Raw genomic sequence first — 16846 nt, forward strand, 5'->3', positions numbered from 1 at the left:
CTGAGGTTATCAAATTATGATTACAGCAGAGCCTCACTATAGTCCTTTTAAAATTTGTTCTGAGATTTTTTTTTAATTTAATTTATTTATTTATTTATTTATTTATTTATTTATTTATGGCTGTGTTGGGTCTTCGTTTCTGTGCGAGGGCTTTCTCTAGTTGTGGCAAGCGGGGGCCACTCTTCATCGCGGTGCGCGGGCCTCTCACTATCGAGTCCTCTCTTGTTGCGGAGCACAGGCTCCAGATGCGCAGGCTCAGTAGGTGTGGCTCACGGGCCTAGTTGCTCCGCGGCATGTGGGATCCTCCCAGACCAGGCCTCAAACCCGTGTCTCCTGCATTGGCAGGCAGATTCTCAACCACTGCGCCACCAGGGAAGCCCCTGAGATGTTTTTATATGGGCTTTCCACATTTCAGGTAGCCAAACTTACTTAGATCTGGTCCAAGATGTACCCGAAGGCATTCAAAATTAAATGTAATAATCGTATTAGCAATATTTTAGGAATAATGCTCCATCCGTAGGCAATTTCCAAATGCACACACCCGTCAACACCCTTCTCTCCAGGGGAGCAAGGTAGCTTCCAGCCCTTGACCCCATAGAAACTGCATTCTCTCTACCCCATGGCATTAGAGCTGTTGGAAACTCTCTCTTCTCTTTCTCTCTGCAGCTGCTTTGCCCAAAACCTCACAGGCACGTTGTGTTCAGAGCCAAGCAACTCTGGCCTTGGGGCTGTATATATCTGTCTCAGAGATGGTTTATATTTTAATATATTTTATGACTTTTTGAAAGTGACTCACACCACAATACTGTGTTCCATTTTTGGTTTGTTTTGTTTTTCCACTACATTGCCTAGCAGGTATTTCTGGGATAGAAAATTTGCTTTTTTCATCTGTCTGGGAGGCTAACCACCAATTGTTTCTCCATTAAACAATGACTTTAGGGACTTCCCTGGCAGTCCAGTGGTTAAGACTTTGCCTTCCAATGCAGGGGGTGTGGGTTCGATCCCTGGTCAGGGCTGCTTGGCCAAAAAACCAAAACAAAACAGAAGCAATATTGTAACAAATTCAATAAAGACTTAAAAAATGGTCCACATCAAAAAAGTCTTTTTAAAAAAATGAGTTTAAAGTTGCAACTTGCAAATAAACTTTTGGGTAATAATCCATTTGTAAGTGGAAAAATGTATCCATTTTAGATATTTTCTTAGTAAAAAACCACCAACATGAACTTTTTAAATCTTTATTTTTAATAAGTGATCTCACTCTACTATAATAACCTCTTGGGTTCAACACTGATTCATAACTAAATACGAATAGTAGAAGGTGAATTTAAATAAACCTTGTGTTTGCTACATCTGCCATGAGAACAAAAGAAAGTAATGGCTTAAAAGAAATGTCCTGGAGCCACCACAAGATGGCATATGTGACACAAGAAAAAGTTACGGTTCAATAGGACTGACCATGGTTTCAAAACAAAATACATATACGTTAACTGTTTAATCTGTAGTTGTACTCTAACTTTATATATATATTTTCTCACCCTTAACACACGAGACGTAAACCCAGGTCACGAGTCTAAAAGCGGGTGGCTGATTTCTAGATTTCTATCTTTATACTTTTTATTTTATATTGGAGTATAGTTGATTTACAATGTTGTGTTAGTTTCAGGTGTACAGCAAAGTGATTCAGGTATACATATACATATTATTTTTCAAATTCTTTTCCCACTTAGATAAATACAAAATATTGAGTAGAGTTACTCGTGCTATAGAGTAAGTCCTTCATGGTTATCTATTTTAAATATAATAGTGTTTATATGTTAAACCAAAACTCTTAATTTATCCCTCCCCAACACTATTCCCCTGTGGTCACCCTAAGTTTGTTTTTGAAGACTGTGAGTCTGTTTCTGTTTTGTAAATTAGTTCATTTGTATCATTTTTTTTAGATTCCACATATAAGCGATATCATATGATGTTTGTCTTTCTCTGTCTGATTGACTTCACTTAGTATGATCATATCCAGGTCCATTCACGTTGCTACAAATGGCATTATTTCATTTTTTTAAGGCTGAGTAATATTTCCTTATATATGTACCACATCTTCTTTATCCATCCACCTGTCGATGGACATTTTAGTTGCTTCCATGTCTTGGCTAGCGTAAATAGCCCTGCAAGGAAGGTTGGGGTGTATGTGTCTTTTTGAATTATGGTTTTCTCCGGATAAACGCCCAGGAGTGGGATTGCCAGATCGTACAGCAGCTCTGTTTTTGGTTTCTTAAGGAACCTCCCTACTCTTCTCCATAGTGGCAGTCACCAATTTACATTCCCACCGACAGTGTAGGAGGGTTCCCTTTTCTCCATGCCCTCTGCGGTATTTATTGTTTGTGTAGACTTTTGGATGATGACCATTCTGACTGGTACCCCGTGATACCCCCTCGTGCTTTTTTTTTTTTCTATTGGAGTATAATTGCTTTACAATATTGTGTTAGTTTCTGCTGTACAGTGAAGTGAATCAGCTATATGTTTACCTATATCCCCTCCCTTTTGGTCCTCCCTCCCATCTGCCCATTCCACCCCCCATCCCACCCATCTAGGTCGTGTCAGAGCACCGAGGTTAACTTCCTGTGTTTTATAGCATGTACCTGCTAGCTCTCTATTTTATGCATGGTGGTGTATATATGTCAGTACTGATCTCCCAATTCATCCCACCCTCCGCTTCCCCCACCCCGTGTCCACATGTCCATTCTCTACGTCTGCGTCTCTCTTCCTGCCTTGCAAATATGTGAATGTGTACCATTTTTCTAGATTCCATGTATGTGCGTTAATATATAGTGGCTGTTACCAATTTACATTCCCACGGATAGCATAAGAGGGTTCCTTTTTCTCCATGTGCTCTCCAGTGTTTATTGTTCGTAGACTTAAAGATGATGGCCATCCTGACTGATGGGACATAATGCCTCGTTTTACTTTCCATTTGCATTTCTCTAGAAATAAGTGATGTTGAGCATCTTTTTTGTTCCTCTTGGCCACATGTATGTCTTCTTTGGAGAAATGTTTATTTAGGTCTTCTCATTGTTTGATTGGATTGTTTAATTTTTTATATTGAGCTTCATGAGCTCTTTGTATATTTTGGAAATTAACCCCTATTGGTCGCATCATTTGCAAATATCTTCTCGCATCCTGTAGGTTGTCTCATCGTTTTTATGGTTTCTTTTGCTGTGCAGAACGCTCCTGCACTCTTTGAAATTTATCATGAACATGTATTAATTTTATTTAAAAGTTTTAAATGATAAAAACAGTAAAAAGTAGGGAAAGTCTTATATCTTTCTACTTAACAAATTAATATGTACAGTGTGATCAAAGGAATGTATATTAGGATATGTATATGAGAAAATACCAAACTTAATATCATTTCTAGTCATGGAAATGTGAGTGAATTTCCTTTTCCTTTGTGTTTTTCTGTAGTTAAAAATAATGTTCTATAGTAAACACATAATGCCTTTGTAATTCAGAAAAGGTTTATATAATAACATCCGGGTCTCTTCCAGGGAGTAATGGAGGGCACATTTGTCACTTTTTCCTGATCTCAGTCTCCTCTCCCTGCTCCTCACTTTCTGTAATTTCAAGTATCTTGTAGAAAGTATAGTTTTACATGGCTTGCTTTTTTTTTTTTTTTTTTTTTGGGCTGCATTGCTGCGCGTGGGCTTTCTCTAGTTGTGGCATGTGGGCTTCTCATCGCAGTGGCTTCTCTTGTTGCAGAGCACGGGCTCTAGGCTTGCAGGTTTTGGTAGTTGTGGCTCACGGGCTCTAGAGCACAGGCTCAGTAGTTGTGGCGCACGGGCTTAATTGCTCTGCGGCATGTGGGATCTTCCTGGACCAGGGCTCAAACCCGTGTCCCCCGCATTGGCAGGTGGATTCATTTTTTTTTTTTTTTTTGAATTTTATCTTTTTATACAGCAGGTTCTTACTGGTTATCTATTTTATACATATTAGTGTGTACATGTCAATCCCAATCTCCCAGTTCATCCCACCACCCCCACCCCACCCCACCCCACCCCTGCCACTTCTCCCCCCTTGGTGTCCACACGTTTGTTCTCTGCATCTGTGTGGCAGGTGGATTCTTAACCACTGCACCACCAGTGAAGCCCCACAACTTGCATTTTTAAAGGAAGAATTCCATTTGAATGTTTTCATTACTGACTTTTCAGTTATAAGTGATAAGATTCTGATATTTTGGCTAGTCAGCTATAAGATAACAGTTGTTTGATTATGTCACTGCGTAAATGATTGTACAGTTTTTCACATAGAAATGATAAGCTCCAAGAATCATAGAAATATAGTATAAAGCACCACATTGTTAGTCTTCATAACCAAACTATCCCCAAATTTTCATACTTGAAGTAGAAAGAAACAGCTTTGAGTGATTCCTTTTTTTGTTCCAAAGATCATATTTCACTTAACAGTAATCGTAATAAAGATTATTTATGTAACACATGTTAAACTTACTCTGTGTTAGGTATTTCTGTGCGCCAGGGGTGGTAGCTAAGATGTTCATTATTTTCTCCCTGTCTCCCTATCAGTATAATTGGAAAACTAAGGTTTTAAATAAGAGGAATTGAGAAAGCTTCATGGAGTGGAGAAAATTTGAGTCGGACATTGAAGAATAGGCAGGACTTTAAAATGTGCATTTGGTTGGGGGACAGCATGCCAGGGAGAGAAAATCCACGCTTGCTAGTCTGAAATAAACCAATGTTCTTATTTCAGGTTCAAGTTTTAAAACTGCTTTTGAATTTGTCGGAAAATCCAGCCATGGCAGATGGACTCCTTGGTGCCAAAGTAAGTTCAGTAGCTTACATATTTGTTTTGTCCATACAAATATATAGATTTGGACAGACAGATCTGGAAGGAAAGGATTTACCTCAAATATTAACAGGGATTATCTCTGAGGAGCAATATTAGAGGTGGGTTTTTTTTGGTTCTTTTTGCTGATACGAATTTCCTAAAATTTCCATAATGAACATATTTTACTTTTAAAAATCATTTTGAAAAGTTCTCCCTAGCAATAATGAATTATAATTTTTCTGTCTCTTTCCAATTTGGGGTACTTATATATCATCACATCTTTTATATTTGACCTGCTTATGTTCAGTGTGTATCTTAGTCTCCACTGAAACACTAGTATTTATGGAGGCCGCAGTATGTGCCTGATGCTGGGCTGAGTGCCAAGATACACCAGTGAGTACAGCATTACATGGTGCTTGTCCTCGTGAGCTTACAGTCTAGGGAGAGGAGACAAAAATATGCAAGAAAGGAGCAGTTAAAAGCTGTGGTATTTTGAAGGAAGCATAGGTAGTGCTGTGGTAGAATGGACCTGAAGTCCTATAGAAAAGGGACCCTGTCATATTCATCTCTTCAGCCCTATGCCCCTGCACACAGTGTGTGCAGTTAGTGTTTGGTGAATTAATGAGTTTCCATGATGACTATATATGATGGATCTTAAAGAGGAAATGGGTGTTTTTCCAAATGACTACATTCTAGGATTCCAAGGAAATCGTATTTTTTAGCTAAAACACAAAACCTTTTTTTCCCATTAGTATATGACATAGGAGTGCCTAAGATTTTACACATTTACGTTATGCAGTCTTAGGGATAGTTTTCTATGACAAGATTTTTTAAATGTATTCACTACAGCTTTAAAATGTGAACATACACATGGAAAATGTTTTCATATATTTTTAATTTTCATTGTTTCCTACTTCAGGTGGAGTCATCATTCCTTTCCCTTTATGATGGCCATGTAGCAAAGGAGATTCTTCTTCGAGTTCTCACACTGTTTCAGAATATAACTACCTGCCTCGAAAAGGAAGGCCATTTAGCTATTCAGCCAACTTTCACTGAAGGTTCACTGTTTTACCTGTTATATGGAGAAGAATGTGCCCAGAAAATGAGAGCTTTAGTTTTTCACCATGATGCAGATGTGAAGGAAAAGGTAACAATGATACCAAAATTCTAACTGGTTGGTCATATTTTTCCAAAGAGTAATGCAGTCTAGAAATAATACACATAAACTTCTCATTTTTGACCTTCCTTACAAAGGGATTCTTTCAACTGCTGAATTTAAACAGTAAATAACACCTTTCATCATTAACACAGCTACAACTTGCCCTGGTCTCCTGGTTTATTTTGGACCATTTTATTGATACCAAATGAATATAAGAGCTTGTTCTGAAACCATTTTCTTTGTTTTTTATTTTGCTTTTTGCTAAGCTACTTCAGTTATTTCCTCTACACGGAGTGACAGTGACCTTTTTATGTGTAAGCTACCCTTCCACTGTTGGCAGTGATTTGCAGTTATTCATCTGGGACAGCAGCAGTATGTTTCATAAGCGCCCTAGGAAGGACCTTGTTCTTTTAGTAGTGATGAGATCGATCCCATACTCCCAAGGCCACCTGCCACTCTTTCAGGTCTGTTCTAATCATTAGAATCTATTCTAGTCCATGAAAACTGTAAACTGTTAGGAGAAATGTTTCCTAGTACTCACCCACTCCCATTCAGTTTGATGTGTATAACATACTGGGATCAATCAAAATCTATCCAAATGCAATTGGTTAAATCAGTTATATAGTCTTTTTAAAAGAATGAAGCAAGTCTGAATGTGCTGATGTGGAAAGACATCCATGAAATATGGTTGTTTTTCAAAATACATATTGTAGAAAAATATGACCCCATTTATGGTTTTTTTAAATCAAAAAATTTATGCTTATATATGGACAGAACACTTCTATCAATCATTCATATATAGGCATTTGGGTATATATATCTAGAATGAAAGCCAGACTCCTGAGAATAGGATTAGGGAGTGAGGAAATGACTTTTCTATGTACACCTTCTTCTAGTGTTTGAGTTTTTTACTCTGGGCATAAATTTCATAATTTTTTTAAATAAAGAAGAAAAATGTCTGTCACAGGATTATTTTCTCCCCTTAATTGAAAGAAGTTTTATTCATTAATTTTCACCCATATTTTTACATGATTAAAATTACAAGATATGAAAAATTCTCAGCAGTTATTTTTAATAGTATTTTTATCCCATAAGCTACTCTAACAATTTATTGATATATTTGAATTCAGCCAGGTTCCCCCCCCACAGGTTTTGTAATATTCAAGTTCATAACCACCACCATGCTTAGTTATTAAGTAAATCAATTTGTAAGCAGAAGCTTTCCTATTCATGTATTTAAGGCAAAGCTTTAAGAGAAGAGTACTTTAAATTTCATTTGTAAATACATAGATTTCCATAGGAAGTCACAAATCCTCAAACAGAAAAATGTGCTTTCTCAGGGTTATCCTGACACAGAAATGAAACTTGGGAGACATATTTTTACAGTAGAAATATGAGGAAAACATGAAAATTCTAAATTAGCTACAGCAGTAATAATGTACATTATGAAGGCTAAGGATCATTTATCAAGTGATGCAAACATAAGTATTAATTCCCTGAAAGGCACATTTCTTTATAACAATTTTGCTTAATCTTCCTCCTTGTTTAATGAAAATATATATTCAAAATGTACACACATTAAAACGAAGATTTGATTTCAATGTGCGGTAGCAGCATTGGATTCTAAAATACCCTCTCTTCTTTTCCTCTATTATTAGTTTGAACAAATAACATTTCCTGGAGATCAGAGCATTGAGTTTGAAATGTCAAAATGCTAGAGAAAAAGGGGGAGTCATCCAGAAAGAATTCCACAGGGAAAGTGCACAGTTCGATCTCTACCTATGTAGGTCATGGCACATCTTACCTTTTTTAGGTGGGCTTTCTCCTAATTGATGGTCCCACCCTCTTGGGCAATGAGTTTCAAAGTGTTCTTCAGTTATCACGGGAGAAAGGGATTTCAATAAGATCTTACATGTTGGTATGGATGCTGGCTAATCAAAGAGGAAAATGAAATTGACTTAGAGGATGAGACAAACGAAAAGGCATTATGACATGTATTAGACTGAATGGAGGGAACAGAGTGGATTAGTCTTGTTTTTCAAAATTTGTTTTTGCTTTGTACATAAAACCCTTCAAAATGTAGATAGGAGAGATGAAGCTCAATGTACTTCTTAATGAACAAAATGTCAAAGTGGAAAGAATGCAAATGGTCATAAAAATTACAGCTTGGAGGAAGCCTAGAAAATGAGGCAGGCCCAATTAAGTGGAACTCAGAACATAATTTAAAGTGCCTGGAGACCCCTCAGTTAAACAGTACATGTGAATACAAAATTAGCATTAAGGCCACTCAAGGAGAAGAAATAATAATTAAGCAAGATGTGCTTGGCTTGCTTCAGAGAGCAGAGGTAAGAGATGAATTTTCCGTCTGGCGTGCAACAGCGAGGAAGGTGACCACAGAACTCTGGCTAGTATTAGGGCAGCCCATGCCAAGGCTAATCCACCATAAGCCAAACATCTTGATTCCCATCTGCAGTGCTAAATGTTCCTTTGGAGTGAAAAAGTGGGTTTTTTTTTCCTGAAGGTTTATTTTATGGGGAAATTTTTTGTGCTTTAGTGTCCACAAATCATATACATTCACCTATATTACATATACATTTCCCCTTGACAGATTTGCATCTTTGTAGATAAAAATGCTAAATTTTGATAAACATTATTTACATTTATCTTGGCTATTATTCTCCAAATTTACAAAATGTGGGAGATAAAGTTGTTAGTCCTCAATGTTTAGTGTCCTTACATGCTTGAATATATATTATCAAAAGCATTAGCCTATTTTCCACTTTCAAATCTACCTATCTGTATTAGGCAGTGATATCTTAAGATATCATTTTCTCCCTTATATTTTCAAAGTGTTTTTTTTTTTTTAAAAAAAGACTTATTTATTCTTCACAGTTTTTGGAGGTAGGTGAAAATCATCCTCTTGTTGCACATGAGGACACTGAGGCACATTGAGCTTAGGTGACTTGTTTTAGGGCACACAGAAAATCCAAGGTGGAAGCAGGATTAAAATTCAGATTAAGTGGCTAACATGCATATATATGTGAAAATAAATTACAGGGCACTACCTGGGTAGCATTTGGTGTAGGAAACCTATTTTGATTATTTTGTATGAATAAAGTTCATTTCACTGAGGCTGGATTGGGAAGACAGAAGGGGCCTCTAATCAGCTCTCTCATTTAGGAAGGTTCAGAGTAATGGAGTGCATGTAGAGCATGTCTAGGACTAAAACTCAGGGCAGTGGACTCCCAGAATCACTGTCTCTTTTTTAACCACTAATATTCCACACTGGCTTAATAAAAGAACCGTGTTCAAGGATCGTGTAATATAAAAATATAAGAGAATCATGTAAAACAGAAAATATTTCTTATAAGCTCACTGACATACTGGGGTTTGAGCTAAGAAACCAGAAAAAATAATGAGTATATATATAGAGAGAGAAGATGGAATATGGAAAGAATAAAATTTAACTCAAAGTATATGGTCTATTAACATTTAAGATCTGCATTTATCTTTGTAAATTATTTCCTTGCAGCTATATTTGTGCTGAGCAGGTCTGACTTTTAGATTAAAAATAGAACATTTCACAAATCATGTTCTCATAACCACACTTCCCCTTCCTCTGCCCAGCTCAGAGGGCTTTTGATTTGGGGATTGTAGATATGCCACGTAGTATATTATTCCTCTCTATAAAAAAAATGGTAACTTAGCCCAAACTCCTATGTTTTTATGTTTAAAAAAATAAATCACTTAACATTTGGCATATAACCATGTGGGGAATCAATGTCATCATTTGCTCTAACATGACTGTAAGAAATATGTTTCTATGTGCAGGCCTGTGAGAAAATCTAAGTAGGCAGACAGCCTTGACTTACCGTGCAGAAGGCCCCTAAGAAGAGAAGAACAGAAATGAGTTTTTAAAATCAGTTTTTCATAATCTCAAAACTCTACCACTAAAGTAGAATGCTTTAGTAAAAAAAAATTCCATTGCAATGTTTATGTCACTGAGACATGACTTAAAATCCACATTAGCCTTCATTATTTAAATGACCCACCTCGAACTCTTCTCTGTTTATAAGAACTGGCAATCATATTAGTAAGCAGGTTGCAACATAGAACACAGACCTGCATAAGCTGTTTCCAAATGTAAAAAATCGTAATATTCATGAATTTCTTAGTCTTTTTAGATTTATATCAGATGATGCCTTTTTCATTAGAAGCTCCTGTGCTCACATTTACTCCAAGTTGTCATCATCAGTGTTAAGGTATCTTGACTCTCCATGCTTCAAGACAAAAAAATCTTCAGCCTTAAGTCCATATCTCTCTAGAGCCTCACTCAGTTTCACTGGAGGTTCTAAGTAATGCTGACAAAGGGCAGAGAGAAACAAAAATGGAAAAAGATTAAGCATACATATATTTGGGGGGATATTTCAAACAAGAGTTCAAACTAAAATAACCAACATAGCCTACTTAAAGTAATGCTCTTCCTTTTCATTGAAGCATTAGCAAATGAGTCAATCACACTTTCTAATATAGAATCATTAAGCCAATAGAAATGTCATATTTATCAATCTGTTAACACCATGCATGTCAAATTTGGCCAACTTAGATCGAACATTATTAGACTGCATGAACTCTGATCACTATTTCCCTACATGAAATCCCAGTCTAAATGGAATCAATGCTAAAGAATTTAGTGTTACCAATATTTTGGGAGAACACAGAAACTTAGATTATAAGGAAGAGTATGTGTGTATAAGCAAACGCTAGAGAAAATATTTTTGGCTGAAGAAGGGTTGTCATCCCCAAACCCCAACCAAATACTGATTCTGTAGTGTATGGATTGAAGAGGGGCTTGAGGAACAGAGATTTGACAGGTGGAGTTACCTTTTGTTTCCTCACCTTTTCATAACAACAAACAAAAAGTAAAGACAGCACACTGTTGAAGAATGTTTCAACATACTCAAATGTTTACCAAATAAATTGAAACCACTTGAATATGTGTTATAGTTAAAGAAAGCAAGAGGTATGAAGGAAATCATTTCACCAGTTATTTCTCTTTCGAGCTAAATCTTTACAGTGTATAGTAGCTATTTTTACAGCGAATAAAGGAAAAAAAACAGGTATTATTACACAAAGGGTTTTTTCCCCAATTTCAATTAGAAAAGCTATAAAATGTGAAAATTAAAGCAGAAATAAAAATCCAACAGTCTCTACTCTGATCGCCGGTGGTTAAGTCTGCTTCCACCCTCCATGCAGCAATGGCTGGTGAGCACCCAGAGAGCGGCCAGGTCAGTGAACTAAATAAAAACCCTTGCCTTCCTAGAGCTTTCATTCCCAGTACAGAGACAGATAAGAAATGAATAAGGAAAACAGTATCTGAGTGGGTGACCTGTTCTGGGGAGAACATAGTTGGTAAGTGTCGGGGGTGGAGGTTTAATTTTAAATACAACCATCTAAGAAGTCCTCTTGGAGATGGCAACCTTTGAACAAAGACCTGAGGGAGCAGACTGCACCAGGCTTTGTAGGCAGCTGTGAGGGCTGTGGCTTTGACTGGGAGTGTGATGGAAAGCTGCAGGTCCTTCTGGCACAGGAGTGTCACAATCTGATCTAAGGGGTAAAGGTCGCTGCCCTCTGCAGCGTTGAGAACAGGCTGTAAGGGGCAGTGTGGCATCCGTGACCGGGGTAAGAGGTACTCCAAGTCTAAATACAGTGTAAAGGATGAGCTGACTGCATGTGGGGAAAAGCTGGAGGGGAGGATATGAGAGGAAGAGAGTAAAGGTTTTGGCCTGAGGAACTGGAAGGAGGGTGTTGCCATTTACTGAGATTAAGAGAAGTGACTTTGAGGGAAGATCAGGAAGTTTGGTTTTAGACTGAAGTTTTGGGTACCTGATGGACATCCAAGTGGAGATGTCAAGTAGGCAGTTGGATATATAAACATGGATTGTAGGGGGAAACCTGGGCTAGAGAGGTACAGTGGATAGATGGTGTTTAAAGCCATAAGACTAATGAGATCCCCAAGGGAGTAACCAACTAGAGAAGAAACGGGGCCCCTGGACTGAGTCCTAAGGCACTCACTGCTGACGAAGACCTAGCAGCAGAGAGTAAGAAGGGCGAAGGGCCAGCCAGTGATGCACTAGGAAAACCAGGCAGGTGTTCTGTGGCTTCAGATGTACAGATTGCTAACAGTTACTGGCCACACGTGGGTCTTCTCTCCCCGCTTGCTCACTTCTAGTTTTATGGCTATGTTTAGAGGGTCAGGGATGCCTTCCCACTGACTACTGAGTAACTGAGGTTAACTATGTATTTAGTTACCCAGTATTCCTAGAGATAGCTACTTATTAATGGGTTAGTTGACAACAGGAATCTACTTTTAGTCTTTTTTTATGCGTATAGGAGATTGCTAATATATCCCCCATGAAATTTAACTGTAAATAATAGCCTAAGTCAAGAAGCTTCCCTTGCAAAATTGTTTTTAAGAGATTTCAAAATGATGAAATTCTTTCCCAATGAAAAATAATTGTTCTGTTAATTTTTTTTCCCCCTGTGCTCTCTCTACAAGTCTTGGCCAACAATACACTTACACAATTGCCCTACACTAATAATGTCTTTCCTAAACTGTAACTTTAGTTATAAGCTATAATTTAGTATGGATTTTGATGTTGCAGTATCTTTCTGAGTTTCTTCATAGGTCAATTCTTGCCTACTTCAACCATCTAGAAGGGAGCTCTAGAAGTAGGCAAGAAAGCCTCTGAGTGACTGATAGCTATCTCTTAGTGCAAGCACATTAATCCTGCAGGGAAGGTAAAAATGCCCAATAGCCATGGGACCAAACAATATGTATAAAGCAAGGTAGTAGATTAGAGACATATGTACCATGGAATATTACTCAGCCATAAAAAGGAACAAAACTGAGTCATTTGTAGTGATGTGGATGGCCCTGGAGTCCATCATACAGAGTAAAGTAAGTCATAAAGAAAAACAAATACCGTGTATTAACGCATATATATGGAATCTAGAAAAATGGTACTGTTGAACCTAGTGACAGGGCTGGAATAAAGATGCAGACGTAGAGAACGGACTTGTGGACACAGTGGGGGGAGGGGAGGGTGGGACGAACTGAGAGTAGCATTGACATATATACACTACCATGTGTAAAATTGCTAGTGGGAAGCTGCTGTATAGCACAGGAAGATCAGCTCGGTGCTTTGTGACCACCTAGAGGGGTGGGATGGGGTGGGGATATAGGTATGCATATACCTGTGCAGCAGAAACTAACACAGCATTGTAAAGCAATTTTAATCCAATAAAGATGTGGGAAAAGAAAAAGAGTAAGTGGTGAAAGTAGAAGCTCCCAGCAGTGTGGACCCACTAAGGGCCAGGCAACCAGCCCCAGACAGCTCATACATTCCCTTTCAAAGGGGTCACTGTTTTCTGATCTACTCCAACAGAAGAGACTCAAAATAAAGACCCTGGTCATTTAAGAAGTTAACACATATTATGTAGTGCCTACAGTTTGTTTCTACCAAAACTAGTCGGTTAAGTTTAAGTGCTTAAATACATCATTTAGGAAATTCACTCATCATTCCTTAGATAAATCAGATGTTGCTGTACGTACAATTTTAAAGTGTCGCCAAGTCAATGACATCCTTAAGCTGCTTATATTATAGTAAGCAGTTATTACAACTATTTACATGCAAATCATTTAAAACTGTTTGCAAAGCATAGGCTAAACATCCTCCCCCAAAATTCCATGTACTTGATAATTTATTTAGCAAACTCGTAGTTCTCAGATTTATGCAACTAATGTCAAAAAGACTAAATGAGAGTGTATTTTATATTTCATTAAGAAATAAAGATGAAGTTTAGATTTAAAATGAGTAATTCTTGAAGGCTGAATTACACAATAACTCTTAAAGACTGAGGTTTTCTCTCCTCTCCTCATCTTCCCATCTCAGTAAAGAACATAACCACCTTCCCAGTTACTCAAGTTAAAAATCCAGGAGTCACCCTTGATTCTTCTCTTTGCAAGGTTTAGTAAAAAACTATTACTTCATCTAAGTTGCTGAAATATGTTATATATAGAACACAGACATACATATATCTAAATTACCTATATACATGTGGAACACACATACATACACACGGAATAAGACACTGCCTCTAAATAATAGTAAACCAATGGAAACCAGTGTCAAACTTCCCCCTTCTCCAAATACACAGACACAGAAACCACACACACACATCATATTCTCCTTCACCCTTCCCCTGCCCATGGACATTCATTTATTGACTCCACTCTGTCCCCCAACAGCGTGGCTCAGGGCCACAGCATTGCGGAATGGGAATTTTGATCGGGGGGGGGGGGGGGGGGAGTCAGCAGGGGGCAGGCAGTGTATTAATTCTGGAATAAGATGCAACTAGGGAGAGGGCAGGCCAGAAATAGGACAGAGAGGGAGTGCTTAAAACAGCATGAAAGCACAGGGTTCCTGCAGAGAGGCCCTGGAAAGTGGAAGATGCCACACACAGCAAAATAGAAGAAGCCGAGTTCAGTCATCTGTTTCTAAATTTTGCTTGGGGCAAGCCCTGGATCGAGGAAAGGAGAGAATGCTTTTTGCTAAGCTTCTGCTTGATCCCACAACCCTGGCTAGTAGCAGAGTTCCAGGGTTCAGCTACCTTAAGGAAAAATAAGCTCTTCTGTACTAGTCTAGGAATAAAACCGCCATTTATCCCAATGCCTGGCACACAGCAGACACCAAGTCAGTGTTCACTGGATGAATAACATACTTCTGAAAACTTCCAAGCTGTCCAGCCTCACTTCCCCCATTGCCCTCCCTATCATCAATACCCTGGCTGAACCGATTCCTCACTATTCCCCGTGCTTGCTGCCTCCAATCCCACACTTTCCTCCTCTTGAAATGCCTTCCTCCTTGCCTTTTCACAGCCAAGTTCAAATGTCAGCTCTTCCACGAAGCTCTCCCTAATCCCTCCAATTAGTAACAGTCCCTGACTCTGAGACCACTTTATCTGTCCCACTTTACGACACTTTGAGTAATTACGTGCATGTCTTGTATCTTCTGCCAGAACAAAAGCCTCCCTTGGGAGGGATGACATGTTGGTTCATTTTTCTATTTACTAAGGCTACACACATTTTTGGTTATATAAACACATGCTTCATTAACTACAGAAATAAGCCAAAAGAACAACATGCAATGAGGATTTTTTTTCCCACTGTATATAAATATTGCTTTACTAATTAATATGATTTACCACCCTAATTCACTTGATGACCATGACGACCATGCAGGTTCTTGACTGTACTTTGGTTTCTGAACACAGTGCAGGGTACAGTGATCAATCCTATCATCGGTCAGACACGTAACGAGTTATTGTTACCACAGTCACACTCACCTCATTTGCTAAGGCAAAAGTTCCCCAGTGAATTGCCACAGATCTCTTTGTCTGCACATCAATGTGAATCTTTACAGCCTCTTCTGGGTCTACATGCTGGTATTTCATAAACCACCTGATAAAACACAGTAATTTATTAAATCTGGGCTTTTAAGTATACAATAAATTCTAATTACTGCTTCATGTAATCAACCTTTAACATTCTGCACAGGAATAAATCACAGTAGGCAAAACCATCTCCCTTCAGTCCACTTTTCTGCTGGAAAAAAATAAGCAAAAATCTGTCTTGTACAAACTGCTATACAGTAGCTAAGTCTCAAGCAAAACTTCCCTTTGAATAGTAGGATTTTGTTTCACATGTATTTTTATTTTACTGATGATTTATTCTGAAGATATTTTCTTATTACTTTAAAAAGCAGATATTTTGCAATCCTGGTATGAATGAAAGAAACGGAATAATGGGTAAAGAACTAGAAATCAAAACTCCAGTTGCAAATAACCTTGCTGAAACAATTTTTTTTTAACGTGCTAAAGTGAAAAGGAAACAAAAATTAGTGTATAATTTGTAAAATCAGGAGCAAAAAAATCCAGTTACTATTCAAGGATTTTATTTAAATACCGTACAACTGATGAGTGAGGCGTTTGGTTTGGCAAGAAGAAAGGGTACATAAGGGGGACTAAATGGAGAGAGTTTAGCAATGTGAAAGGCTGCCTCATGCCTGGGAAGAGACGGCTCTGGAGGCAGGGGGCCTGGGCGTGAATCCCAGCTCTACCGATTTCTGGGAATGCCTTTGGAGCTGCTTCAGTTTCTCCAGCTGCCATTTCCTGGTCTGTGAAATAGAAGCTATGCCCACTTCACAAGGGTATTGTGAGGATTAAACAAGACAAAATTTATTCAAAGCATGAAGTACAGCAGCTACTTCATAGAATTCTTCCAAAAGAGTAGGGAGCTGACAAAGCCAACACTTTCAGGAGAAAGAATTACTTCTGATACAAAAGTAAAAGGTACTACATACAGGCAGATCCTTTGCTTTCCCAGCCAGCAGTTTATTTATTTATTTATTTTTATAAATTTATTTTATTTCTTTTTGGCTGTGTTGGGTCTTCGTTGCTGCGCGCCAGCTTTCTCTAGTTGCATCTAGCGGGGGCTGCTCTTCGTTGCAGTGCACGGGCTTCTCATTGTGGTGGCTTCTTGTTGCGGAGCATGGGCTCTAGGCACATGGACTTAAGTAGTCGTGGCACGCAGGCTTCAGTAGTTGTGGCTCACGGGCTCTAGAGCACAGGCTCAGTAGTTGTGGTGCATGGGCTTAGTTGCTCTGCGGCATGTGGGATCTTCCTGGACCAGGGCTCGAACCCGTGTCCCCTGCATTGGCAGCTGGATCCTTAACCACTGCGCCACCAGGGAAGCCCCCCCCCAGCCAGCAGTTTAGAAGAGGAAAAACA

General features: G+C 38.5%; 2 protein-coding genes across 9 annotated transcripts in view; one reads left to right on the forward strand and one right to left on the reverse strand.

The window, feature by feature from the left end:
* ARMC10 (armadillo repeat containing 10) overlaps nt 1-16846 on the forward strand; it is a 48288-nt gene that overhangs the window by 24866 nt on the left and 6576 nt on the right. For 3 of the 4 annotated variants that reach the window (XM_059934123.1, XM_059934125.1, XM_059934122.1), the window contains exons 5-6: nt 4759-4830; nt 5756-5983. In XM_059934123.1, coding sequence (XP_059790106.1) covers nt 4759-4830; nt 5756-5983 — 300 coding nt within the window. Of the gene's footprint in view, nt 1-4758; nt 4831-5755; nt 6965-16846 lie in introns of those variants that run through there. The other variant, XM_059934124.1, reaches the window with a different exon arrangement.
* The window catches only part of NAPEPLD (N-acyl phosphatidylethanolamine phospholipase D), an 88789-nt gene continuing 78993 nt past the window's right edge, over nt 7051-16846 (reverse strand). For all 5 annotated transcript variants that reach the window (XM_059934113.1, XM_059934111.1, XM_059934112.1 and 2 more), the window contains exons 4-5: nt 15404-15518; nt 7051-10356 (exon numbers count right to left, since the gene is read on the reverse strand). In XM_059934113.1, coding sequence (XP_059790096.1) covers nt 10228-10356; nt 15404-15518 — 244 coding nt within the window. In that variant the 3' untranslated portion in view covers nt 7051-10227. The remainder of the gene's footprint in view (nt 10357-15403; nt 15519-16846) is intronic.

This window comes from Balaenoptera ricei, chromosome 9 (genome assembly GCF_028023285.1).
Source record: "Balaenoptera ricei isolate mBalRic1 chromosome 9, mBalRic1.hap2, whole genome shotgun sequence".
Classification (NCBI taxonomy): domain Eukaryota; kingdom Metazoa; phylum Chordata; class Mammalia; order Artiodactyla; family Balaenopteridae; genus Balaenoptera; species Balaenoptera ricei.